The following is a 26613-nucleotide window of genomic DNA, read 5'->3' as shown; positions in this document are numbered from 1 at the left end:
ACTACCTAAGATACTGACTGGCCATGGCCCAGGCAAAGCTGTACCACCCACTTACCAGTAAGTTCCTCTTATACTTTATCAAGTAGAAATAAAAGCTAACATTAATTATGTTCCTTCTATGCACACACTCTGCTCTAGGTGCTTTCAATTTCTAAGCATCACAAATTCTTTAATTGGCCCCATTTTACAAAGATAAATACTAGGCTCAGAAAGGCTAAGTACTAAACATACCAGAAATAGCTTTCCATACTAAAGACATATGTTTTGTGGCCATGGTTTTGCTCATTCTGTAATTCTCTGCTTAGAAAGCTTTTCCCCCTTCCTCTATCTGTTCTTTAAGGTATAACTTCCCCTAGGACATCTTCTCAACTATGATGCCAGTATTAGAGGCTTTAAAACATTTGGTTGCATGAATGAATAAATGAATAGAAAGCTGGGATTCTGTACTGAAATTCTGGTTTAATAATCTGCTTGATTAACTACAGTAGAAGCCACTAATACTCACTGAGTATCTAGCAAGTCCCCTAACACCTAGTAGGCCCTCAGTAATTGCTGGTGGTAGGAAAGGGAAAAAGGAAAGACTGGAAGGAAGAGAAAAAGAAAGAGAGAAAACATTCAGAGACCAGAGGCAGAAAAATCCCAGCTCCCAAATACTGGGATCTTGATTTGGAAGAGAATACTAATAACAAAAATGTTAGCTACTCTGTGCTTTACCAGTGAGTTCTTGCAATACTAAGTAGTTTTGCGCAAAAATGTAAGACTCAATGTAAACGGAATATAGAATAAACTCTAAGGTACAAAGAACAATCTATGAGGACCATTCAAATCCTAATTAAAACTGACCTATGTGTGCTGTTAAGAAATCTTTAAAAGGACATTTGCTGAGCTAGAAATGGAAATCTACCTATCAGTCTCATTTCTAACAATATAAAATGTGAAAGACAAAGGCATATGCTTAGAGACTTCATTCTCATTTAAGAAAATGTTTTAAAAAAATAAAACTGAAAATTATTTTAATGATATATTAATGTTCTTCTCTTACCGGTAACTTCTGTTACCGTGGAGGTCAATTTATAGACACCAAACAGCCAATAAAACTAATGAAAACCAAAGTCTCTTCCCTATGGTAGGAGGTCAACCAACCTTCTCTTACTGCTTTGGTGCCTGGTTACCCCAGCTGGGCTCTCTCTTACCCATTTCTTTTATTGTTCCAGCACTCATGACTCCCTTGCCATTGCTAAAGAAACTTGTTTTTCTGTCAATGCCCTGATCCTGTCAAACAGAAAAGGGCTGTGACAAGGCAGTCTTCCAGAAGACATTGCTTGCACCTGGCACTCAGTACCTGTCCTCTCCATTCGTGCCAAAGTCTAATGAGGTAAACCTATCAATTCTGTGTTCCAAGTGTCTGTACACAATGGGTAGCCCAAAATTATTTACAGTGCTGTCAATTACACTTACATTACCCATTTACAGAAAGTAAACTGCACAAAAATTATGACAGGCAACAGGACAGAGTAGAAAGAGAATGTGACTTGGTATCAGAGACAGGTTTGAGTACAAGCACCACACTGTGACTTTGAGAAAAGTCATTTAAAAGCCGTTGTGAAGTTTTAAATATCATCTGCCTTTCCTGTCAGGAGAATAAAATGAGAACTTAAAAGGAGTGTAAGATAAAACACCAAATAAATATTTTGCTGATGACAATGATATGATTACTAACAAATTTCATGTCATCCCCACTGGCCCCAAGCCTCAACTGAGACCAACAAATCCCCCTTTTCCAAGGAGGCAAGAAAAGAAAAAGATAATCAAGACAAAGAGAGCAGCCTGTGATACGAGCAATGAAGCTAGTCTTCTTGTGTGTCTGCTGTGCTGTCCCTGAAGGCAATTCTGAAACAGAAGCAACAAAAGTATTTGAACAAAGCCAGTGATGTCTGAGAAGGTACTTAGTCTCCCAAGAGGAATACATTTATGTGTGTAAATGATAGTACTACTTCCCCTTTTATGTATAGTTTGTTGGGTTCTTTGCTTTATCAGGTCTATCCTTAAAAATAGGTAAAGGAAAAAAGCAACCTCCAGTGTGTGACAGCTGCAATTCAATACTAAAATATAAAATGCAAGAACAAAGGCTAATACAGAAAGCCAACTGAGATTGTGATGCAAAAACTACTCAAAACCAAATGCCTTGAAAACTTGATAAAGAAGCAAAAGATAAGTTGAGTGCAAATAAGCACTGATTTTGAAAACTCAAAGGCAGATAACAGGTAACGTTGACAAGACTGGGTGAAGCAAGAGAGGCAGTAAGCCTTTCTATATCTATTTCAGCTAAAGAACCAGTAATTTCAACTTCACTGTTTGTGTATAATGCTAAGGAATGTGCAGGAAGAGAAAAACATTCATCAGCATCTCAAAATCATACCAGCTGCCTCAAAATGCTCCTCATACTTGACATATAAGGCATCATACTTCCAATTTACTGTAGCAAAAAGTCATGCAGGTATTTTAAGATAGAACTTTGTATAGTAAGTATACTATGCAAAGAAATTCTTAATTCAAATTTTACTAATACTTTCATTAACTACCTAAACTAGAAAGCTTGGCCTTCGCAGGTATACTATTTAGAGTCAAATAAGTTATGTTCATGTTTATAGAAAGTTCAACAATATCTTTTGAATTGTTACAAGTCAATCAGGTAAATCTTGCATAGTTTCAAAACACAGACTTCCAAGAATAAACCCTACATTATGTAAATTCTATGTAATTCACAGCAAATAAAACTATCAAAGTGAAAAGAATAAGAAAATCAGAATTAACTCAATCATTCATGAAACATTTGTGAAAACTGCCACAGGAGTTAGACACCATGCCAGGGCCTCAACACATATTGGTCAGCTAGACATTAATTTCAAGGAATTCAGAATCCAGTAAGGAAGACAGGCAAATAAACAATTTTGAGTGACAGGAACTATAAAAAAATAATTTGAAGCCAGTGACAGTAACTAATGTTTAAGGACATCTTGGAAATCAACAGGGAAGAGACCAGTATCATGACAAGGAAAAACATAAGCAATATACACACACAGAAATTATACAACTGAAATAAATATTATGTTCAATAAAAGAATCAACGATAAACCTCAAACAGTAAGACAGAAACATTTTTTTTTCAAAACAGTAAAACATGTTAATATTCAGTCTTGGTATAATTAATTGGGCACTGACATATAGTCAGTGGGACAATGACCAATATGACATCTCTGCAGGATGATTTGGGAAAATGTATCAATAGGTTTTAAATTGTATCATGTTCCCAAAATCATTACAAGAAAACTATAAGCCAATATCCCTCCTGAACACAGAAGCAAAGCACCCTAACAAAGCATCAGCAAATGAAATCCTACAGTAGAAAAAGGAAACACATCATGACTAAGTAAAGTTTATCACAGAGACTTAGGGCTGGTCCAACATAGGAAATCAATGTATCAACAGAAATACTGTATGTTCACCTTAACAGCTGCAGAAAAAGCATCTGACAAGACTCACCATCCATTTCTAATAACCTAAACTGGCAAGGGATAGAACGGAACTTTCTCAATCTGATAAAGACATTTATTAAAAAAACCTACAGCTAACATCAGATATAATGGTAAAAGACTGAATGCTTCCCCTCCCTGATGTCCACTCTCACCACCGCTACTTAATACCCATGTAACTGAGTAAAAATAATGAAATAAAAGGCAGATTATAAAGAAAGATGGTTTCAATTCTTCTTTCTAAACATCATGACTATCTACAGAGACAATCCCAGAGACTATCCAAAAAAAAGAAAAGGAAGGAACAACGGAAAAGGAAGAAGGAAAAAAGGAAGGAAGAGAAAGAAAGCAAAAGAGCTACTGGAACTAATCAGTTTAGAATGACTAGTATACAAAAAAATTGTATTTACTGACAACAAAGAATTGGAAATTGAGATTTTAAAAGTATCATTTGTAATAGCTTTGAAAACTATGAAACAGTAAGAGATGAATCAAACAAAATATGCAAGACATTCATGCTTCACATTATACAACAGTGCTAAAAGATACTAAAGAAGATCTAAATGGAAAGACATCATATTCATTAATCAGAAGACTCAATATTAAGATGTCAACTCTCCCCAAATAGATGTGTAGAGTCAATGCAATCTCAATGAAGATACCAGCAGGTTTTTTGTATAAATTAACTAGCTGATTCAAAAACATACATGGAGATAAAATGGTCCAAAAATAGCCAAATCAATTTTTTTACTATTAAGTTAAAAAACTCACACTACCTGATTTGAGATTTAGTATAAAGCTAGACTAATCAAGATATATGTTACTGGTGAAAGGACAGCCATTTTAGATGGAATTGAGTCAAATAAATCTACATTTACATTGTTTCAACTAACTTTAAACAAAGGGTCAAGGTAACTGAATGGAAAAAGCACAGTATTTAACAAGGTACTGGTCCAACTGAACATCCGCAAGAAAAACAAAACGAACTTCAACCCTTTCCTCACACCATACACAAAAATTAAGTTGAAATAAATCCCAGCCTTAAAGTTAAGTGGCAAAACTATAAAACGTATAGAATAAAACATGAGAAAAATCTTTGTGCCCTTGAGTTAACCACAGATTTACTAAATATGACACAAAATATATCAATTTTGAAAGTGGTAAGTCAAACTTCAAAAACCAGTTATTGGACAAGAACATGGATACTAAAGTCAGAATAGCTAGGTTCAAATTTCAATTTCACCAGAAACAAGCTATGCACCTCACTATTTTATTGTCTCTGTGTCTCAGTTTACTTACCTGTATAATGATAATACCTACCTCATAGGGTTATTTAAGGACCAAATGAGGTGTTTAGAAAATGCCTAATATATATTAAGTACTCAGTAACTATGTTTACTACCTTTCTAAAAATTGTATCTAGTTGCTTAAAGAAACATGCAATTTTCATGTTCAAAACTTAGTACTTCCTACTGTCTTATATTCTATTAAACACTGTATAAAAATAAGTTTGGCTTTTGTTTTCATTTAATTCTCTTTAAAGAAATGAGCAAGAATAAAGGCATACAAAATAGGAAGGAAAGTAGGGAAGGAGAGGAGAAACACATTCACTGTGTACCTACGAGTACCCTGGAAAACAGGTGCTTTATCTGAATTACGTCTTGTTCCTCCTACCAGGTGGCTACAGAAAAACAAAGGATCTACATGAAACTTTTAATAAACTGTCATAAGTGGCCTTTAAAAAGAAGTGCTGGCTTTCTATTTCAGATACTGGCTTGGTGCCCAAAAGCAAATGTCTCATTAAAAGTAAAATTCATGCTAGAGAAATTGAAATTGTTGTAAGGATGATTTTTAATAATTTAAATCAGAAAGTAGTATGTTAAGAATAACAATGAAGTATCCTCATGCCATAAACCATGGAACACCATCACCTTCCTTAATCTTATAATCATGAGTCTGGCTACTTTTAAAACATACATCAGAAAACCAATAAATGATAAGATTAAATAAGGCTGTCAATCTCTTAAAGTTACAAAGGTTATGCAAAATGAGAATCCATAGTACCTATTCCATCTTTGAATATGGAGAAAGAGGGAGAGTTCACAGCAAAGAAAGTCATTCTACAAATCCCTCCTAGTTCTTACTTTCCCCTAGTGCCCCAAAAAGGCAGCAAGCAGCGCATGGGAGTGGGAAGTAAGAGAAGACCCTCCACTGGAGGTAAACTTACCTGTAATGCTTGGTTCTCTTTAAGGTCCAACCCAAACACATTGTGCCGCTTCACCTTAAAGAAATCAGCATCAAGTCCATCTTCCTCCTCTTCCTCCTCCCCACCCAAGAACTGAATAGGAACTTCTTTGTACTGTGATTCACCGGCGCTAGGGACAGACTGAGGCTGAGACCCTCTGGCTTTTCCCAGTTTCTCTTCCGCTTCTTCTTCATCTTTCTCCTCTTCCTCTTCGTCACTAACACCATTGGCCAGGTTGTACTCTGCCCTTTCTGTGCTCTTCCCACCTCTCTGAAGGATGGACATTTTCTCATTGAAGTAGGCTCTAAACTGTTCCACTTCATCACTGGTGAGAGAGGGAGCTCTTGGCTCAATGACTTTATGAACCTGACTCACTACCAGTTCTTTGGTGGGTTGTTTCTGAATTTTCTGAAGAAATCTTATGCGTGGTGCCACAGCAAGACCAAGAGACCTTAAACATGGGCAAATGAAAATGGTTATCTAAAAACAGTAATGGTGTGTTTATAGGTATTATGAAACAGTTTCTCAAGAGTTGGATTTTTAGAGCTTTTTTTCTTTAAGAAAATGTTCCTCTGAGATACAGCTCAGTCTTGACAGATTAGATGATCCAAAATGCAAGCCAAAAAATACTTAATACCTATTAGACAACACTGGAGATATGATGCTTTTCATTAAGAGGTTACTATGGTATAAAATAAAGACAAAAACAAGACAAGAGTTCAAGTACTAGATCTACCCATTTTGAATCTAACCCTCTTGGCCTCAACTTCCTCAGACATGGGGTAACAATACCTAGCTGGCGTATCTCACAGTTGTGAAGATATGATGTAGTAAACTGTATGAAAATATTTTGTAAAATGTGAATATTATAGCTGGAAAAGACATGGTCATAAAAGGACAAACTAGTTACCTGCAAAGAATAAACTCAAGTATCAATGTCCTCCCTTCTGTGACATATAATATGATGACAATCACTTCCATAAAAAAGGATTCTTAAACCAGAGGCAAAAAAAAAAAAGAATAGAAAATATATTTTCTCCTTTAAGATCAAATTCACTTTGTGATCAGCTGTTACCCAGCTTCTAAGTTCCCACTGATGGATTAGAAGTAAACTCTTAAAGCAAGGCCTGCTAACATTACTACATGGATTCACTGCCTTTATCCTAGTCACAGAAACTGAGTGATATAGTGGTAAAGCACAGATTTAGAAATAGGACTGTTCAGAAAGAGAAATCAGGAAAACAACTCCATTCACAATTGCATCAAAAAGAATAAAATACCTAGGAATAAACCTAACCAAGGAAGTGAAAGACCTATACCCTGAAAACTATAAGATACTCTTAAGAGAAATTAAAGAGGACACTAATAAATGGAAATTCATCCCATGCTCTTGGCTAGGAAGAATCAGTATTGTCAAAATGGCCCTCCTGCCTAAAGCAATCTACAGATTCAATGCAATCCCTATCAAAATACCTATAGCACTCTTCAATGAACAAGAGCAAACAGCTCTAAAATTCACATGGAACCACAAAAGACCCCGAATAGCCAAAGCAATTCTGAGAAAGAAGAATAAAGCAGGGGGCATCTCGCTTCCCAACTTCAAGCAATACTACAAAGCCACAGTAATCAAGACAATTTGGTACTGGCACAAGAACTGAACCATAGACCAGTGGAACAGACTAGAGACTCCAGATATAAACCCAAGCATATATGTCAATTAATATATGATAAAGGAGCCATGGACATACAATGGCGAAATGACAGCCTCTTCAACAGCTGGTGTTGGCAAAACTGGACAGCTACATGCAAGAGAATGAAACTGGATTATTGTCTAACCCCGTACACAAAAGTAAACTCAAAATGGATCACAGATCTGAATGTAAGTCATGAAAACATAAAACTCTCAGAAAAAAATATAGGCAAAAATCTCTTGGACATAAACATGACCAACTTCTTCATGAACATATCTCCCTGGGCAAGGGAAACAAAAGCAAAAATGAACAAGTAGAACTATATCAAACTAAAAAGCTTCTGTACAGCAAAGGACACCATCAGTAGAACAAAGAGACTTCCTACAGCATGGGAGAATATATTCATAAATGACAGAACCAATAAAGGGTTGACATCCAAAATATATAAAGAGCTCATGCACCTCAACAAACAAAAAGCAAATAATCCAGTCAAAAAATGGGCACAGGATCTGAACACACACTTCTTCAAAAAAGAAATTCAGACACATGAAAAGATGTTTCACATCACTAATCATCAGGGAAATGCAAATTAAAACCACAATAAGATATCACCTCACACTAGTTAGGATGGCCAACAACCAAAAGACAAAAAACAACAAATGTTGGCGAGGATGTGCAGAAAGGGGAACCCTCCTATACTGCTGGTGGGAATGTAAACTAGTTCAACCATTGTGGAAAGCAGTATGGAGGCTCCTCAAAAAACTCAAAATAGAAATACCATTTGACCCATAAATTCCGCTCTTAGGAATTTACCCTAAGAATGCAGCAGCCCAGTTTGAAAAAGACATATGCACTCCTATGTTTATCGCAGCACTATTTACAATAGCCATAAATGGAAGCAACCTAAGTGTCCATCAGTAGATAAATGGATAAAAAAGATGTGGTACATATACACAATGGAGTATTATTCAGCCATAAGAAGGAAACAAATCCTACCATTTGCAACAACATGAATGGAGCTAGAGTATATTATGCTCAGTGAAATAAGCCAGGCAGAGAAAGACAAGTATCAAATGATTTCACTCATCTGTGGAGTGTAACAACAAAGCAAAAACTGAAGGAACAAAACAGCAGCAGACACACAGAACCCAAGAATGGACTAACAGTTACCAAAGGGAAAGGGACTGGGGAGGATGGGTGGGAAGGGAGGGATAAGGGGGAAAATGGGCATTACAATTAGCACACATAATGTAGGGGGGTGGGGACATGGGGAAGGCAGTATATAAAGAGAAGACAAGTAATGATTCTATAGCATCTTACTATGCTGATGGACAGTGACTGTACTGGGGTATGTGGAGGGGACTTGATAATAGGGGGAGTCTAGTAACCATAATGTTCAAGTAATTGTACATTAACAATATCAAAATTAAAAAAAAAATAGGACTGTTGAGGTTCAAATCCTGACTCTGTCACCTACTAGCTGTGTGATCAAAGGACATTATTTACCATACCATAGTTCTCTCACTTGCAAAATGGCATGATAAGAGTTCCTACATCATAGAGTTGTTGTCTAAAAATAAAATGAGTTCATATATGCAATGTACTTAAAATAGTGCCAGCACACAGGCAGCCACTAGTGACCATTTGTTATTATTACCACTATGGGGGCTATAGGTTAGGATCACAAACTTGTATCCATCAGAGCACTTTTCTCAATGTATTACAAATACATTTACGTCTTTCTCAGTACTAAAACTCAGAGTCCCTTTAAGGTAGCAGTACATGCTATACATCTATAATTTTAACATCTACCACAATGAACTATACTTATTAGACATTCAAAACATATTTCTTTAGTAAAATAAGTTTTAAAACCATTATTATATCCTACAAACATAGCACTGCTTCAGACACAAAAAGCTTTAAAGGAAATTATAGACCAAGGAAATTCTATACCTAAACATCCACAAAAATTAACTGAAAACATCAAATTAAACTGTACCCATAATTTAAGCTCAGAAGCTAACTTCTGCCATCCCTAAGCATCACTAAGAAAAAAGCAAATGTCTTCAGCTGTAAGCAGATGAGGTTGACTAGCATCTGTGGCGACACAATGTTCCCTGAATAAGGGCCTGCAGTGGTAAGGACCTGTGCCTCTCCCATTAGCTAGCATCTCGGCTAAGTTAATCAGGAAACCAGAAGAAGCACAAAAATCAGCTAATAACCTAAACTAAGAATCATACTCAGAAATGGGTAAAATTAGTAACTGGTACATAAACAGATGAGTGAACAAAACATGTTTGCGGCAAGTGGTTTCGTTCCCATCTTACGTTAACAGAAAGTCCACAGCCTTACTCTAGTTATCTACCAATCTACATGGTTCTCTAATTATCTACCAATCAAATGTTATAACTGACAAATTACCTGTTACACTGAACTTATAATCTAACATGAAGAACTGAAAGCAGTGGCTCACCCAGCTACAAGTTTTTATCAGACTCAACTTAAAAATGTAAAGGCACTCCAATTACTGGAGAGCAGGCCAAATACACAGACCTTGCCCTGAAAATACGCTTTTCACCACAGACTGGGGAATTTCTTGGGGATAGTCAAAGTATGATTAACCTCAAGGGTGCTTCTATAGGATTTTGTCAATGTTCTTCCCACAGGCAGAACCGCACTGAAAAATAGGCACTCCTCCCTTCTTGCTGAAAAGGCTAGAAAAAATAAGAAGTCCTCCAAATACTAAGCCAAAACACCACCAAGGGCTCCACTTTCATGTGATAGTGTCCTCAGTTACTACACATGGGCATTCTGCCACGGTAACTGAGGGCACAGAAGAAACACTAGACACAAAGAATATTCAGGCAATCAGCAGTATGGGAACCAATTTAAAATAAGGGAAGACCTGACAAAGACCTGGCAACCAAAGCATAAAAAGAACTGTCTATGTAGGCACAGTCACAGGGGGGCCAACAGGTGAGAAACTGGGGATCAACAGAGGTGAGGCTTAGAACCTCACCCCCCCTGTTCTGAGAGAAATCTTCTGCATACGTGGATGTTTTATTGCCCTTGTCTAGCTTGGATTAACACATAGTCTACAGGCACACACCTGATCATCTACATTTGCTCTCTTACAACACTAAACTATGTTTTCTACCTTTATCTTGCGTCTACCTACCACTTCAGCATTTTATTAAAAATAACAATAATAAAGAGAGAAATGTGGTATCCACATATAAATCAAGTATAAAAATCAAATGAGTATTCATATTTGACCTGATTGTTTATAGATCATAATGCGTGATCAAAACCGAAAGTTTCCGTGATGACTGTCCTTGTACTGTTCACCATGTAAGAACTTATTCACTATGTAAGAATTTGTTCTCCATGTAAGAACTTGTTCGTTATGCTTCAGAAGATTGGAGACTGACGAAAAGTAGGCTTGGGGTGGATTAATGATTGTGCATTGAGCATTGACTCCCCTATACAGAATTTTATTGTTGTTAACAACCATTTTGCTCAATAAATATGAGAGATGCCCTCAAAAAAAAAAAAAAGAACTGTCTATGGTAATCCAGGCCAGAGTTCAGAGAACAAGATGACGACAGACATTTAATGGTTTCAAACAATTGCCCCCCATCTTCTTTAAGACCAAACTGTAAGAAATCGCCAGTTTAGCTATAACTAATTTACACTTACAAGCATGAAATTTTGTCCTAACAACAAAATGTAATACTTAACCAGTTTTGTACACTTTACAGAATCTTTTTCTCTATAGACCTTTAACAAACCCTTTCAAGGTAAGGCAGAGTGGTTTAAACTAAGACTCTCAGAGAACCAAGTTTTAAACAAATTCCTTCTAACATTGAGGATTCACAATTAAAGCTATAATAAGAATACTTACAGGGCATATTCAGGTATAGGTAACTTGCTCACATCAAATACTTCTTTATCCTTCATCAGATATACTGAACGTATGTAAGAGACAAAACACTGTAAAAATAAGAGGTTTAAATGTATGACATATAAAATCAGAAACGGAAAATGAATTTAACCAAGATAAAATAAAATTAACCAAAGGGATAAACTCAACAGTAGTGAAAAATCTCAAAAATAGATGAGCATCTCTCTAGTCAATAAAAAAACCTACCATTTTTAGAATGTCTTATTAGAGAAGACTTTAAATTTGGTTTCATCAAACCAATTCAACATAGAATATAACACTCTCAGTAAGTTATTTGAGAAGCTAGTATCATTCATTTGTAATTCAGTATAATGGGAAAAACATAAGAATCATCTGAGCTCCGTATCTTATTAGCTGAGTTGTCTTGTCTGTCAGTTTCCTCATCTATAAAATAGAGATAATAGCACCTTCAGCATAATATGTTATGAGAATTAAATGAAAAAATACAATTAGAATGCCTGGGCATATCTTCTGGAATAAAGTGCCAATCAGCACTAGTAGTTAATAATAATTACAGTAATAGTCAAAGTATAAGTTTTCCAACAAAATAAAACTTTACTGTAATTAAATTAAGCTTAATAAAATTATGGCAAGAAAAAGTTTATTCCTTAAGCTTTTCCTTTTCTATTGTAATTTCAAGTAATTCATCGTTATAATTTCCAGTCATTCATCAGCAACTTGTAATATTTTTCTTCTGTGTTTAAAGAAAAGAGAAAAAAAACTATCTTTACACCAGAGCTGTACAAACCAAAAGGTAAAAATGGTCCTGATCCTTTGTCAGTCTGTAAAATAGCAGGCAACAAAGATGAAACACATCTAAGCAAGCATTTTTATTTTTATTGTAAAATCAGTTTTTGAAAGTACACTTAAATCCCATTCCTAAATTTCCTAAACTTCACACTTACTCTAACTTTATATTAATCCTTTCTTCAAGCCATTTACACTAAACTTTAAGCCATTTCCCCTGTCTCCATAGGCATGAAAAACAATGAACAGCTCCAATTCAAGGGTAATTTTTTCCCCTAGAATCATCCACAAGAATCACCCCAATTGCTTATCATTTTTGTTCTATCCAGATTATAATCAAAAGCTAGAAACTCATTTCTATGAAACAAGATAGCTGGCACCACAGTTAGCCATTCTGCTAAACCAGGCGTGACACTCAATAAATCACATCATTTATTTCAATGAACTATTCTACAATCCTTGTTCTGGAAGGCTCATTTGTTATATGCATAAGACAGTGAAACAACATCCTTCCAGTGTTTCATATATCCTAATTCATAATTGAATAACCTCCTAGGTATGCAGTAAGTCACAACATATCAGAATTCATGTACAGTATTTTTAAATGTGTATACTATTTCCAAAGCTTCTAAAAGAAAAGATTTAACTCCTGGAGTCTTAAAGTATGTCTGTTAGACAAAACATACACACAAATGTTCACATGCCCAAAACTTTTAACAACAAAAAAAAATTGTTTAAAGGCCATTTTCATTAAATTTCAGGTGACATGAACTTATAGAAGTCCAATTTTGTATAGTTCATTATTTGGTTTTCTTATATCTTGGAATTAATTTCTCCACAAGTATCACAGAAGTTCTGAATAAAGTCAGTACTGGATTTGAATCTCAGGTCTGCCACCTAATAGCTACATGACCCTGGATAATTTTTAATTTTTTCAAGTTACTATTTACTCACCTATAAAACTGAGCCAATATTACCTACCTCAAAAGTTGCTGGGAAGCTTAAATAACACAATGTATATCAGACTGCCATGTAATAGAGTCATTTCATGTCTAAGTGCCTAACACATGGTAAGCATTAAAATAACAATGATGAAAGTTAAAAAATTTGAAGCGTAGCAATGATAATTTGATAAAATGTAAGTTAATTTTTTTTAATGTAAGGCCTACTCTAAATAAAACTGCTGAGAACATTGTTTCAAAAACCATAACATAAAACCCTGACTACTGACTATTTTTCTGCTGGGGCTCCTCTACCTACTTAGGATGCCCTTTCCCTATCTCCTCGTTATTTTCTTCCTCCCACTTCATCTACCTACTGAAACAGAATCCAACCTCTGCAGCCCTACTCTCTAACTCATTATTGATGCACGTGGGAGATGCAGACGTAGATACTGTATGTAAATTTTAGAATTGTGACATAAGTAAAAGTGGTAAAAAGGAAGAGCTTTGTAATAAGGACTCAAAAATCTGTCAACTCAAAGACTGGATAACTATAAGCATAGTGCAAAATAATTTCACATATTCCTTTTCTAAAGAATTTACTACTGGCTTTTTTTTCTCCCTGCTGCTTGAAGGTTCACAGCCATCATGTGTGTCACGTTTTCAGAATGACACAGTGACTACCCGGACCAGAAGTTCATGACCAAATGACAACTGCAGCGGAAACATAAGGTCATTGATGTCCTTCACCCTGGGAAGGCAACCGTACCTAAGACAGAAATTCGGGAAAAACTAGCCAAAATGTACAAGAACACACCAGATGTCATCTTTGCATTTTGATTCAGAACCCATTTTGGTGGTGACAAGACAACTGGCCTTGGCATGATTTATGATTCTTTGGATTATGCAAAGAAAAATGAACCCAAAGATAGACTTGCAAGACAGGAACTGTATGAGAAGAAAAAGACCTCAAGAAAACAATGAAAGGAACGTAAGAACAGAATGAAGAAAGTCAGGGGGACTGCAAAGGCCAACATTGGTGCTGGCAAAGAGAAATGAAGAGTCTAGCAGTGAGCTGGAGATTGGACAAAAGAAAGAGTAAAGATTCTGCAGTGACTTTATCTGTGGTAATTGTGCAGATTTTTCATGAGGATTAATAAACTTGAGAACTTGAAATTAAAAAAAAAAAGAATTTACTTCTGGGCACTCTAAGATCTAAATAGTAAGTTTAACTAAAATTAACACTTCTTTGTATATTTGCTAATCAAGAAGACTACAAAGTCCAAAAAAGTAATCTGGAAACATTAAGTCATATTTACACATTAAAATCTCATTCTTAAAGACAACTTTGTAAGAGTCCTATAGTTTCTGGAAATTTAACATAATATATGCTGTTAAACTCACAATCAAGAAAGTACAGTCCAGAGTTACAGTAACTTACTGAAGAAATCAAAAGTTAACAACTTTTTCAAGTATACTAGAAATCAGGCCACTGTGCACATAATTTTTAGGAGGATTTTCTCTATGTCTGACAGGATTATGGATAAGTAATAGATATTTTGCCAGAGAACTATAAGAAATATGTAATTTTTTAGAAGTTAAATAAGCTAAACTTATCTGAAAATTATACTACTTGAATATCTGAAGCATAACTATGCAACTTAGAAGTAGAAGAAAGTGGTAACAAGTTGAACTATATTATATGCTCCATTCCACCATTCCAAGGAAGTTATCCAATTCAAAAATGACTTACCCTTTGAGCTCTTTCTTTTAAATCTTGATCTTGAGCTAAAAACGATTCTAATTTTTTCTGGATATCTGTAAGTTTTTCTGGATTGATTCTTTGTAACAAAGAGATAAAGATTAAACAGATATTTCAATTTTAGAAACTGAAAACAGTATATAGAATTTTCTTATTTTCCTCAGTATCTTTAAATATGTAACATCACTTCTCATCTATGAACCAAATTAAACTACAATTACACTACACATAAATTTGACCTTCTTGTGTATTATGAATAATGCAGGAAAAACCACCCTCCAAATTATTTTCCTCCAAATAAAGCCAGGGTGTTTCAAGAGCCCCAGTACAAATGAGACACTGATTCTGATTAATTCTGCTGACTAAATATCTTCAGTGGCAAGACACAACCCTCTAGAATGGACAAGAACCCAAAAAAATAATTGCACCCAAGAGGCTTAATCCTTTCAACCATCAATTCTTGCTAAAGCTGACAAGTTCTGTTATTCATCTTATTTTTTCCACTAACATTCTTCTGGGGGAAAAAAAATGTTTGTTTTCTAACCAAAAATTGTAAAAAACAAGGTCACAAACTAGACCACTGAATATTAGAGGGAGGAAGGAATGAGGTGCATAGTCATTAAGCATAATTTCATGCGTTCGTTTTCCCAACAATAACACCCAGACACCAAGTATTTCTCACCTGATTTCTTTCACAGGCACTTTCTTCTGAAGAAGCTGCTGCACCATCCCTTTTTCTTCTGAGGGAAGCAAAATCAGTAAAGCTTCACCATCCTCTTTGTACCTAACCAAAAACAAATAAAATCTCTTCTGCAATCTGCATTTTATATTTTAACAGTTTGATGAATATGTAACACAGAAGCAAGTTCACCTAATTAGTAAATAATAGGAATACCATTTTTTACATTTCTTTGGCAACAGAAAACGGGCTCTGAACACATTTTTTCAAGATTTCATTATTAGTTATAATTACTAGTGACTTTCAGTCCATAACACAATAGGAGAGAGAGATCCTAAGGAAAAAAACAAAACAATAAGAATTTCTTAAATAGAGGTGAGTAAGGAGACAATTCCTCATTCAAGCCACTGTAGTGCTGTAATAAAATTAGTCATTTAAAATAAACATGGCACCTAATAGATTAAGGAACCCAAAACATCTTCCTGAGTATTTTACTTATTCCTGGAAATAACACTGTTAAAATGCATCAGCTAGAGGCGGAGCCAACATGGCGGCGTGAGTAGGACAGTGGGAATCTCCTCCCAAAAACATATATACTTTTGAAAATACAACAAACACAACTAGCCCTAAAAGAGAGACCAGAAGACGCAGGACAGTGGCCAGACTGCAGCTACACCAGCGAGAACCCAGCGACTGGTGAAAGGGGTAAGATACAAGCCCCGGCCCTGCGGGACGCGAGCGCCCCTCCCCCCAGCTCCCGGCGGGAGAACAATAGGCAGAGCGGGAGGGAGACGGAGCCCAGGACTGCCGAACACCCAGCCCCAGCCATCCGGGCCAGAGCGCAGACACAGTATATGCCCAGGGGGCCCTGGATACTGGGAGAACAGGGGGTAGACCTCAGAGCGGGTGCTGAAGCTGATGCCCCTGTGACAAAGAAAAGCGGGGGCTTTTTTGAAAGTCTTAAAGGGACAGGGACTTAACAGCTTGACGGAAACAACCCAGGTCACAGTACAGCAGCTGGAAATTACAGGGAAAACCGGGTGCACTAACCCCCTGGGCAACAGCTCTGAGACCCCTCACGGAGGCAAACAGTCAAGCAGCCCCCCCATCCATCACCCCACCGGGCGCTGCGAAAGCAGAGAAGCAGCCTGAGACAAATTCCGCCCACAGAAAGGGAAATTTCTCCCTTCCGGCCAGGCAAGACACAAAGACCCACTCTACACGCAATTACCCAACACAAGCCACTAGGGGTCGCAGTTGCCCCAGTAAAGAAAGGCCAGTAGTAAGTGAAAATTTTGGCCCTCCCAGCTGACAGTCAATAGCACCTGTCAACATGAAAAGGCAAAAAAATATGATTCAGACAAGACTAACCCAGACAGCTTCGGCATCTGCTACATCTTCCCCTGAGAAGGAATCTGGGGAGATAGATTTAGCCAGTCTACCTGAAAAAGAATTCAAAACAAAAGTCATAACCATGCTGATGGACTTGCAGAGAAATATGCAAGAACTAAGGAAGGAGAATTCAGAAATAAAACAAGCTCTGGAAGGACTTCAAAACAGAATGGACGAGATGCAAGAGACCATTAATGGACTAGAAAACAGAGAACAGGAACGCAGAGAAGCTGATGCAGAGAGAGATAAAAGGATCTCCAGGAATGAAAGAATTTTAAGAGAGCTGAGTGATCAATATAAAAGAAATAATTTAAGAATCATAGGCATTCCAGAAGAAGTAGAGAGAGAAAAGGGGATAGAAAATGTCTTTGAAGAAATAATTGCTGAAAATTTCCCCAAACTAGGGGAAGAAATGGCCTCTCAGACCACAGAGGTACACAGAACTCCCATGACAAGGGATCCAAGGAGGGCAACACCAAGACACATAATAATTAAAATGGCAAAGATCAAAGACAAGGACAAAGTATTACAAGCAGCCAGAGAGAAAAAAAAGGTTACCTACAAAGGAAAACCCATCAGGCTATCATCAGACTTCTCAACAGAAACCCTACAGGCCAGAAGAGAATGGCATGATATACTTAATGCAATGAAACAGAAGGGCCTCGAACCAAGACTACTGTATCCAGCACGAATATCATTTAAATATGAAGGAGGGATTAAACAATTCCCAGACAAGCAAAAGTTGAGGGAATTTGCCTCCCACAAACCACCTCTACAGGGCATCCTACAGGGACTGCTCTAGATGGGAGCACTCCTAAAAAGAGCACACAACAAAACACCCAACATATGAAGAAGGGAGGAGGAGGAATAAGAAGGGAGAGAAATAAAGAATCATCAGATTGTGTTTATAATAGCTCAACAAGCGAGTTAAGTTAGACAGTAAGACAGTAAAGAAGCTAACCCTAAACCTTTGGTAACCACAAACTTAAAGCCTGCAATGGCAATAAATTCATACCTTTCAATAATCACCCTAAATGTAAATGGACTGAATGCACCAATCAAAAGACACAGAGTAATAGAATGGATAAAAAAGCAAGATCCATCCATATGCTGCTTACAAGAGACTCACCTCAAACCCAAAGACGCGCACAGACTTAAAGTCAAGGGATGGAAAAAGATATTTCAAGCAAACAACAGAGAGAAGAAAGCAGGTGTTGCAATTCTGGTATCAGACAAAACAGACTTCAAAATAAAGAAAGTAAAAAAAGACAAAGAAGGACATTACATAATGATAAAGGGCTCAGTCCATCAAGAGGATATAACCATTATAAATATATATGCACCCAATACAGGAGCACCAACATACCTGAAACAAATATTAACAGAACTAAAGGAGGAAATAGAATGCAATGCATTCATTCTAGGAGACTTCAACACACCACTCACTCCAAAGGACAGATCCACCAGACAGAAAATAAGTAAGGACACAGAGGCACTGAACAACACACTAGAACAGATGGACCTAATAGACATCTACAGAACTCTACATCCAAAAGCAACAGGATACACGTTCTTCTCAAGTGCACATGGAACATTCTCCAGAATAGACCACATACTAGGACACAAAAAGAGCCTCAGTAAATTCCAAAAGATTGAAATCCTACCAACCAACTTTTCAGACCACAAAGGCATTAAACTAGAAATAAACTGTTCAAAGAAAGCAAAAAGGCTCACAAACACATGGAGGCTAAACAACACGCTCCTAAATAATCAATGGATCAATGACCAAATCAAAATGGAGATCCAGCAATATATGGAAACAAATGACAACAACAACACTAAGCCCCAACTTCTGTGGGACGCAGCAAAAGCAGTCTTAAGAGGAAAGTATATAGCACTCCAAGCATATTTAAAAAAGGAAGAGCAATCCCAAATGAACGGTCTAATGTCACAACTATCAAAATTGGAAAAAGAAGAAATAATGAGGCCTAAGGTCAGCAGAAGGAGGGACATAATAAAGATCAGAGAAGAAATAAATAAAATTGAGAAGAATAAAACAATAGCAAAAATCAATGAAACCAAGAGCTGGTTCTTCGAGAAAATAAACAAAATAGATAAGCCTCTAGCCAGACTTATTAAGAGGAAAAGAGAGTCAACACAAATCAACAGTATCAGAAATGAGAAAGGAAAAATCACAACAGATCCCGCAGAAATACAAAGAATTATTAGAGACTACTATGAAAACCTATATGCTAACAAGCTGGGAAACCTAGGAGAAATGGACAACTTCCTAGAAAAATACAACCTTCCAAGACTGACCCAAAAAGAAACAGAAAATCTAAACAGACCAATTACCAGCAACGAAATTGAAGCGGTAATCAAAAAACTACCAAAGAACAAAACCCCCGGGCCAGATGGATTTACCTCGGAATTTTATCAGACATACAGGGAAGACATAATACCCATTCTCCTTAAAGTTTTCCAAGAAATAGAAGAGGAGGGGATACTCCCAAACTCATTCTATGAAGCTAACATCACCCTAATACCAAAACCAGGCAAAGACACCACCAAAAAAGAAAACTATAGACCAATATCCCTGATGAACGTAGACGCAAAAATACTCAACAAAATTTTAGCAAACCGAATTCAAAAATACATCAAAACCATCGTACACCATGACCAAGTGGGATTCATCCCAGGGATGCAAGGATGGCACAACATTCGAAAGTCCATCAATATCATCCACCACATCAACAAAAAGAAAGACAAAAACCACATGATCATCTCCATAGATGCTGAAAAAGCATTTGACAAAGTTCAACATCCATTCATGATAAAAACTCTCAGCAAAATGGGAATAGAGGGCAAGTACCTCAACATAATAAAGGCCATCTATGAAAAACCCACAGCCAACATTATATTGAATAGCGAGAAGCTGAAAGCATTTCCGCTGAGATCGGGAACTAGACAGGGATGCCCACTCTCCCCACTGTTATTTAACATTGTACTAGAGGTCCTAGCCACGGCAATCAGACAAAACAAAAAAATACAAGGAATCCAGATTGGCAAAGAAGAAGTCAAACTGTCACTATTTGCAGATGACATGATACTGTACATAAAAAACCCTAAAGACTCCACCCCAGAACTACTAGAACTGATATCGGAATACAGCAAAGTTGCAGGATACAAAATCAACACACAGAAATCTGTGGCTTTCCTATATACCAACAATGAACCAACAGAAAGAGAAATCAGGAAAACAACTCCATTCACAATTGCATCAAAAAAAATAAAATACCTAGGAATAAACCTAACCAAAGAAGTGAAAGACTTATATTCTGAAAACTACAAGTCACTCTTAAAAGAAATTAAAGGGGACACTAACAGATGGAAACGCATCCCATGCTCATGGCTAGGAAGAATTAATATCGTCAAAATGGCCATCCTGCCCAAAGCAATATACAGATTTGATGCAATCCCTATGAAACTACCAGCAACATTCTTCAATGAACTGGATCAAATAATTCAAAAATTCATATGGAACCACCAAAGACCCCGAATAGCCAAAGCAATCCTGAGAAAGAAGAATAAAGTAGGGGGGATCTCACTCCCCAACTTCAAGCTCTATTATAAAGCCATAGTAATCAAGACAATTTGGTACTGGCACAAGAACAGAGCCACAGACCAATGGAACAGACTAGAGAATCCAGACATTAACTCAGACATATATGGTCAATTAATATTTGATAAAGGAGCCATGGACATACAATGGCGAAATGACAGTCTCTTCAACAGATGGTGCTGGCAAAACTGGACAGCTACATGTAGGAGAATGAAACTGGACCATCGTCTAACCCCATATACAAAAGTAAACTCAAAATGGATCAAAGACCTGAATGTAAGTCATGAAACCATTAAACTCTTGGAAGAAAACATAGGCACAAACCTCTTAGACATAAACATGAGTGACCTCTTCTTGAACATATCTCCCCGGGCAAGGAAAACAACAGCAAAAATGAACAAGTGGGACTATATTAAGCTGAAAAGCTTCTGTACAGCAAAAGACACCATCAATAGAACAAAAAGAAACCCTACAGTATGGGAGAATATCTTTGAAAATGACACATCCGATAAAGGCTTGACGTCCAGAATATATAAAGAGCTCACACGCCTCAACAAACAAAAAACAAATAACCCAATTAAAAAATGGGCAAAGGAACTGAACAGACGGTTCTCCAAAAAAGAAATACAGATGGCCAACAGACACATGAAAAGATGCTCCACATCGCTAATTATCAGAGAAATGCAAATTAAAACTACAATGAGGTATCACCTCACACCAGTAAGGATGGCTGCCATCCAAAAGACAAACAACAACAAATGTTGGCGAGGCTGTGGAGAAAGGGGAACCCTCCTACACTGCTGGTGGGAATGTAAACTTGTTCAACCATTGTGGAAAGCAGTATGGAGGTACATCAAAATGCTCAAAACAGACTTACCATTTGACCCAGGAATTGCACTCCTAGGAATTTACCCTAAGAATGCAGCAATCAAGTATGAGAAAGATCAGTGCACCCCTATGTTTATCGCAGCACTATTTACAATAGCCAAGAATTGGAAGCAACCTAAATGTCCATCGATAGATGAATGGATAAAGAAGATGTGGTACATATACACAATGGAATACTACTCAGCCATAAGAAAAGGGCAAATCCAACCATTTGCAGCAACATGGATGGAGCTGGAGGGTATTTTGCTCAGTGAAACAAGCCAAGCAGAGAAAGAGAAATACCAAATGATTTCACTCATCTGTGGAATATAAGAACAAAGGAAAAACTGAAGGAACAAAACAGCAGCAGAATCACAGAACTCAAGAATGGACTAACAGGTACCAAAGGGAAAGGGACTGGGGAGGATGGGTGGGTAGGGAGGGATAAGGGGGGGAGAAGTAGGGGGGTATTAAGATTAGCATCCATAGCGGGGTGGGAGAAAGGGGAGGGCTGTACAACACAGAGAAGACAAGTAGTGATTCTACAACAGGTTGCTACGCTGATGGACAGTGACTGTAAAGGAGTATATAGGGGGGACCTGGTATAGGGGAGAGCCTAGTAAACAAAGTATTCGTAAGTATTCGTCATGTAAGTGTAGATTAATGATTAAAAAAAAAAATGCAGTTCCTATGCGGTGACCTCTAATGAGTTCTACACAATAATATAAAGGACATATAAAAGTGTAGGCAAAGGGTCTGTTTGTGTTTATACAGAGGATCAAAGCCTAATTTGGCTACCCCGAAAATGAACTAAGAAACGATATGAAAGAGAACTTCCAACATCAGCACTCTCGGGAAGACTCATGCCAGAAGATGATCATCAAAAAACCCCAACAAAGATCCACGCACTGCTACAGCTGTAGATGCACTCATCCCACCAGCTCCTGGACTTGCCATGGGAATGAAGGAGATATCTAAGCTGGCCTGTGCATACAGTAAAACAACAAATTTGACTGGATCTATACTGTTGGAACTCAACCAAGAATTAGGAGAAGTGCAAATTGTAGCGCTCCAAAATCTTACAACTACAGACTATTTACTGTTAAAAGAACATATGGGATGTGAACAGTGCCCAGGAATGGGTTGTTTTAATTTGTTTGATTTTTCTCAAACTATTCAAATTCAGTTAGATAATAACCATCATATCATTGATAAGTTTTCACAAATGCCTAGGGTGCCTAACTGGTTTTCTTGGTTTCACTGGAGATGGCTGGTAATTACAGGTATGCTTTGGTTATGTAACTATACTCCTATTATGTTAATGTGTGTGCGCAATTTAAGTAGTAGCTTAAAATATATACATGCTGAAGTTACTCTACAAGAAGATATGTCAAAGAAATAATCAATCTTCCCATGTTTTCTCCCGCCTGCTACTTCTATAGCTTTTCTTCTTCCTTCCTAATTACAACGAATTCTTAAATAGAATTCGTGCCTCATATCAAATTTACCGAGTATCATAACTCCTCCAAGTGGTAAAGATACCTCAAGACAAATGCTGGGCATAGAAGCCACAGGGCATAAATATGCAAAGAAATAAAAAGCTAACCATTTCAAACAATAAGGCTTCTCTCTCACTTACCAACTTAACATTTCCCTGTGTGGCCCCGGAAGATGACTGGTTAGCCAGAGACGGGTAAGATTCCTCAAGGGAGGAACAACCTAAGACAGGCACAGTCGCTGGGGGGTCATCAGGTGAGAAATTGGGGATCAACAGAGGTGAGGCTTAGAACCTCACCCCCCCTGTTCTGAGAGAAATCTTCTGCATATGTGGATGTTTTATTGCCCTTGTCTAGCTTGGATTAACACATAGTCTACAGGCACACACCTGATCATATACATTTGCTCTCTTACAACACTAAACTATGTTTTCTACCTTTATGTTGTATCTACCTACCACTTCAGCATCTTATTAAAAATAATAAAGAGAGAAATGTGGTATCCACATATAAATCAAGTATAAAAATCAAATGTGTATTCATATTTGAACTGACTGTTTATAGTTCATAATGCATGAGCAAAACCAAAAGTTTCTGTGATGACTGCCCTTGTACTGTTCACCATGTAACTTATTCACTATGTAAGAATTTGTTCTCCATGTAAGAACTTGTTCGTTATGCTTCAGAAGATTGGAGACTGACGAAAATTAGGCTTGGGGTGGATTAATGATTGTGCATTGAGCATTGACTCCCCTATACAGAATTTTATTGTTGTTAACAACCATTTGATCAATAAAAATGAGAGATGCCCTAACAACAACAACCAAGAAAAAGTACACACTTCCAATTGTAAAATAAATAAGCAACCGGGATGTAATGTATAGCATAAGGAATATAGTCAAAATATTGTAACAACTTGGTATGGTGATAGCTGGTACTTAGAATTATCATGTATATAAATGTTGAATCACTGTGTTGTACACCTGAAACTAATGTAATGTAATACTGTGTGTCAACTACCCTTCAATAAAAAATAATTATCTAAAAAAAAAAAAAAAAAAAAAAAAAAAATGCATCAGCTATAAGAAATGGATCTCAGCTCAGGTGAAAAACTTGCCTCCAATCCATGGACTTGTCTCCCCTCACCTAGTGAAATCTTATTTTATGCTGCACCACCAGAAATCTCTACTACAGGCCACCAGGTACCCAGAGTTACTTAAGCTTCTGTGCTGCTTGCATACAGATTTCTCTGACACCTCGGTGTCAGCGATTACATGCAAGCGCTAAGACAAAATGGAAGTGGGTATTTGCAGAAATTTGTTAGGCACAAAAGAAAAGTAATCTTATCAAAGCACTCCCTTCAGGGTTCATGCTATAAAATGTGAGGGGCAAATTTTTATAGTTAACCAAATAAATTTCTGAGAAACTTTGTGCCAGGCATAAACTGTGGAGAATGCAAAGAAATAGAGGATGAATATCCCCATCTTCCATGATCTAACAATCGAATTGACTAAAAAAGACAAACACAAAAAGCAAGAGATTCAAGAGAACATCCCCAAGGTGGTAAATTACTAAGTGTCAAAGTGACAATACAACCACAGTCAATAAATGCCAAGAGCTCAGAAGTGAAAAGAGATTGCTCAGGGTTAGCCAGAGAAAAACAGAAACCTGCCACAGCAGACAGAGTCTGAGGAGGGCCTGGGAAGTGGACAGAAAGGGAAAAGCTAAGGTTTTCCAAAGCAGGAGAATGGCATGAACAAAGGAGTGGAAATCGGAAAATATAGGGCAAACTTAGAGAGAGAACAAGATAGGAGAAACAACTGAAGCCAATGTACGTAAGTGGACAGCAGGAAAAATTGGCAGAAAGACACATCAGCATCTGGTTTTGGAAGACCTTCAATGTCTGTGTATAGAGACTGTATATAATTGTATGTTAGCAGAGTTTTTTATCATTGAATACTGGAGGGAAAAACTTTGACTAATCACTTTACTGGACTATGAAGACTGAAGGGCAATTTTTACCTCACCCACTGATTTTAAAACTCCCCTCCTACATATAAGGTGAAACCTCACTGCAACAACTTTACAGAAATGTATATATGTATTCATATGTATATATATATGAATGCATGCCTATATCTTTGTGTATACAGACACATAAACAAGTAATAAATAGAACGTTACCAAAAGTGTTAAAACTTCTTTTTAATTCACAAATTTAAAAAATTTTAAGAGGCCACTATATGCAGCAATTGAAATAAAGTAATACAACATAGTTCTGGCTGTCACAGAGCTTATAAACTATTAGGGAGAAACATTAAGACCATTAAGTAAACAATAAAGTGGTGTTAACAGTAGACAAACAGGAAGCCACAAGAACATAACAGAGAGTTCTACTGAATGTAGTCTAGAAGTCGGGAAAACTGCCCTGAAGAAATGACATCTAAGAGTCGACACCTGAAGAATAAGTAGGAATTAATCAAATATTAGAGAAGAGTAAAGTTTTCCAGGGAAAAAGGCATCATTTGAGAGAATCCAGTGGATGCTGTTGTCTTTTGCTTTCTTGGTTTTCTAAATGCATGTGTATTAAACAGGGAGGAAAGAGTAAAATTGAACCTACTTACTCATTTTACAATATGTTTCATAACTGAAAAACTAGTACTAAATAGTTTCTCATTGTATTTTCACACAGACTAGTATGACTCCAATATTTCACCTTCATTTATGATAGAGAAATACAAATTCAAAGCATTCCCCCCTAAGCAGCGTTAGACTAAACCATCTGTGAAAGCAGAAAGTATCAATATTATGAAAGGGAGGTGACACCTGTGCAAACCAGTACCTGAAAAGACATCACAACTTGTTTAGGTCCACAGTCTCACCAAGGGCAGGTTATGGGTCACACAGAACAGAGAGCAGTTAGTAACGGCCATTCCACAGCGCCTTACCAAAATGCCCTCAAGGCAGCCAGGCTCTTGTGGTGAAGTTAGTTACCTCCAGAATTAAAAAGGCTTATTTTGTGTGACCCAAAGTGAAAGAGGGAGATCAATAGGTTAAAGGATAACCAACCCCTTTAACATTTTATCTCCAAGTTCAGAGATGGAAAGAGGAAATAAATACACAGGGCCAAAACTCGGGAAAAGGAGCAAACAGAATCTCTAGGATATCATAAAAGCATCCGCCGAGGCTCTCAGATCTTCAAACTGACTCATAAGCAGGAATAAGAAGTCGATTCATCCACATCTATCTTATTTACCCATTCATGCAACCAGGGAGAATCTGGGAGAATAAGTCATAATTAAAATCACAAAGGGGTCATATATAAACCTGTCAAAACTACAGCTAAATGTGTGTGTGTGTGTGTGTGTGTGTGTGTGTGTGTGTGTGTGTGTGTGTGTGTGTGTGTGTGTACCCATGCACAAGGTTAAGAGAGATTGTAACACCGCAATTTAGATGGAAAAAATCCAAAAAAAAAAATGTCCAAAGTTGAATCCCACAAGGCAAACATCTACTAAAAAAGATCATCACTGGCCATTTTACCCATTTACATCAGGCACATCTTTTCCGAGAAACAATGTAATATTATCTCCCACACATAACCCATTAATTTCCAGTAAACTTTATTTCAAAAATAAGAAATCTTTTAAGAAGGCATAAGCACATTTCACTTT

At 37.0% G+C, this 26613-nt stretch overlaps 1 protein-coding gene and 1 pseudogene across 4 annotated transcripts in view; one reads left to right on the top strand and one right to left on the bottom strand.

Moving 5' to 3' along the window:
- Window positions 1-26613, bottom strand: part of DDX10 (DEAD-box helicase 10) — a 365179-nt gene that overhangs the window by 278190 nt on the left and 60376 nt on the right. For all 4 annotated transcript variants that reach the window (XM_057490690.1, XM_057490691.1, XM_057490692.1 and 1 more), the window contains 4 exons: window positions 15569-15670; window positions 14878-14965; window positions 11377-11465; window positions 5761-6229 (listed from right to left, as the gene is read on the bottom strand). In XM_057490690.1, coding sequence (XP_057346673.1) covers window positions 5761-6229; window positions 11377-11465; window positions 14878-14965; window positions 15569-15670 — 748 coding nt within the window. The remainder of the gene's footprint in view (window positions 1-5760; window positions 6230-11376; window positions 11466-14877; window positions 14966-15568; window positions 15671-26613) is intronic.
- Window positions 13798-14331, top strand: LOC118917656 (40S ribosomal protein S24-like; annotated as a pseudogene).

This window comes from Manis pentadactyla, chromosome 13, assembly GCF_030020395.1.
Source record: "Manis pentadactyla isolate mManPen7 chromosome 13, mManPen7.hap1, whole genome shotgun sequence".
Classification (NCBI taxonomy): domain Eukaryota; kingdom Metazoa; phylum Chordata; class Mammalia; order Pholidota; family Manidae; genus Manis; species Manis pentadactyla.
Note: the sequence above shows the minus strand (reverse complement) of the source record. Positions and strands in the feature narration are given on the sequence as shown.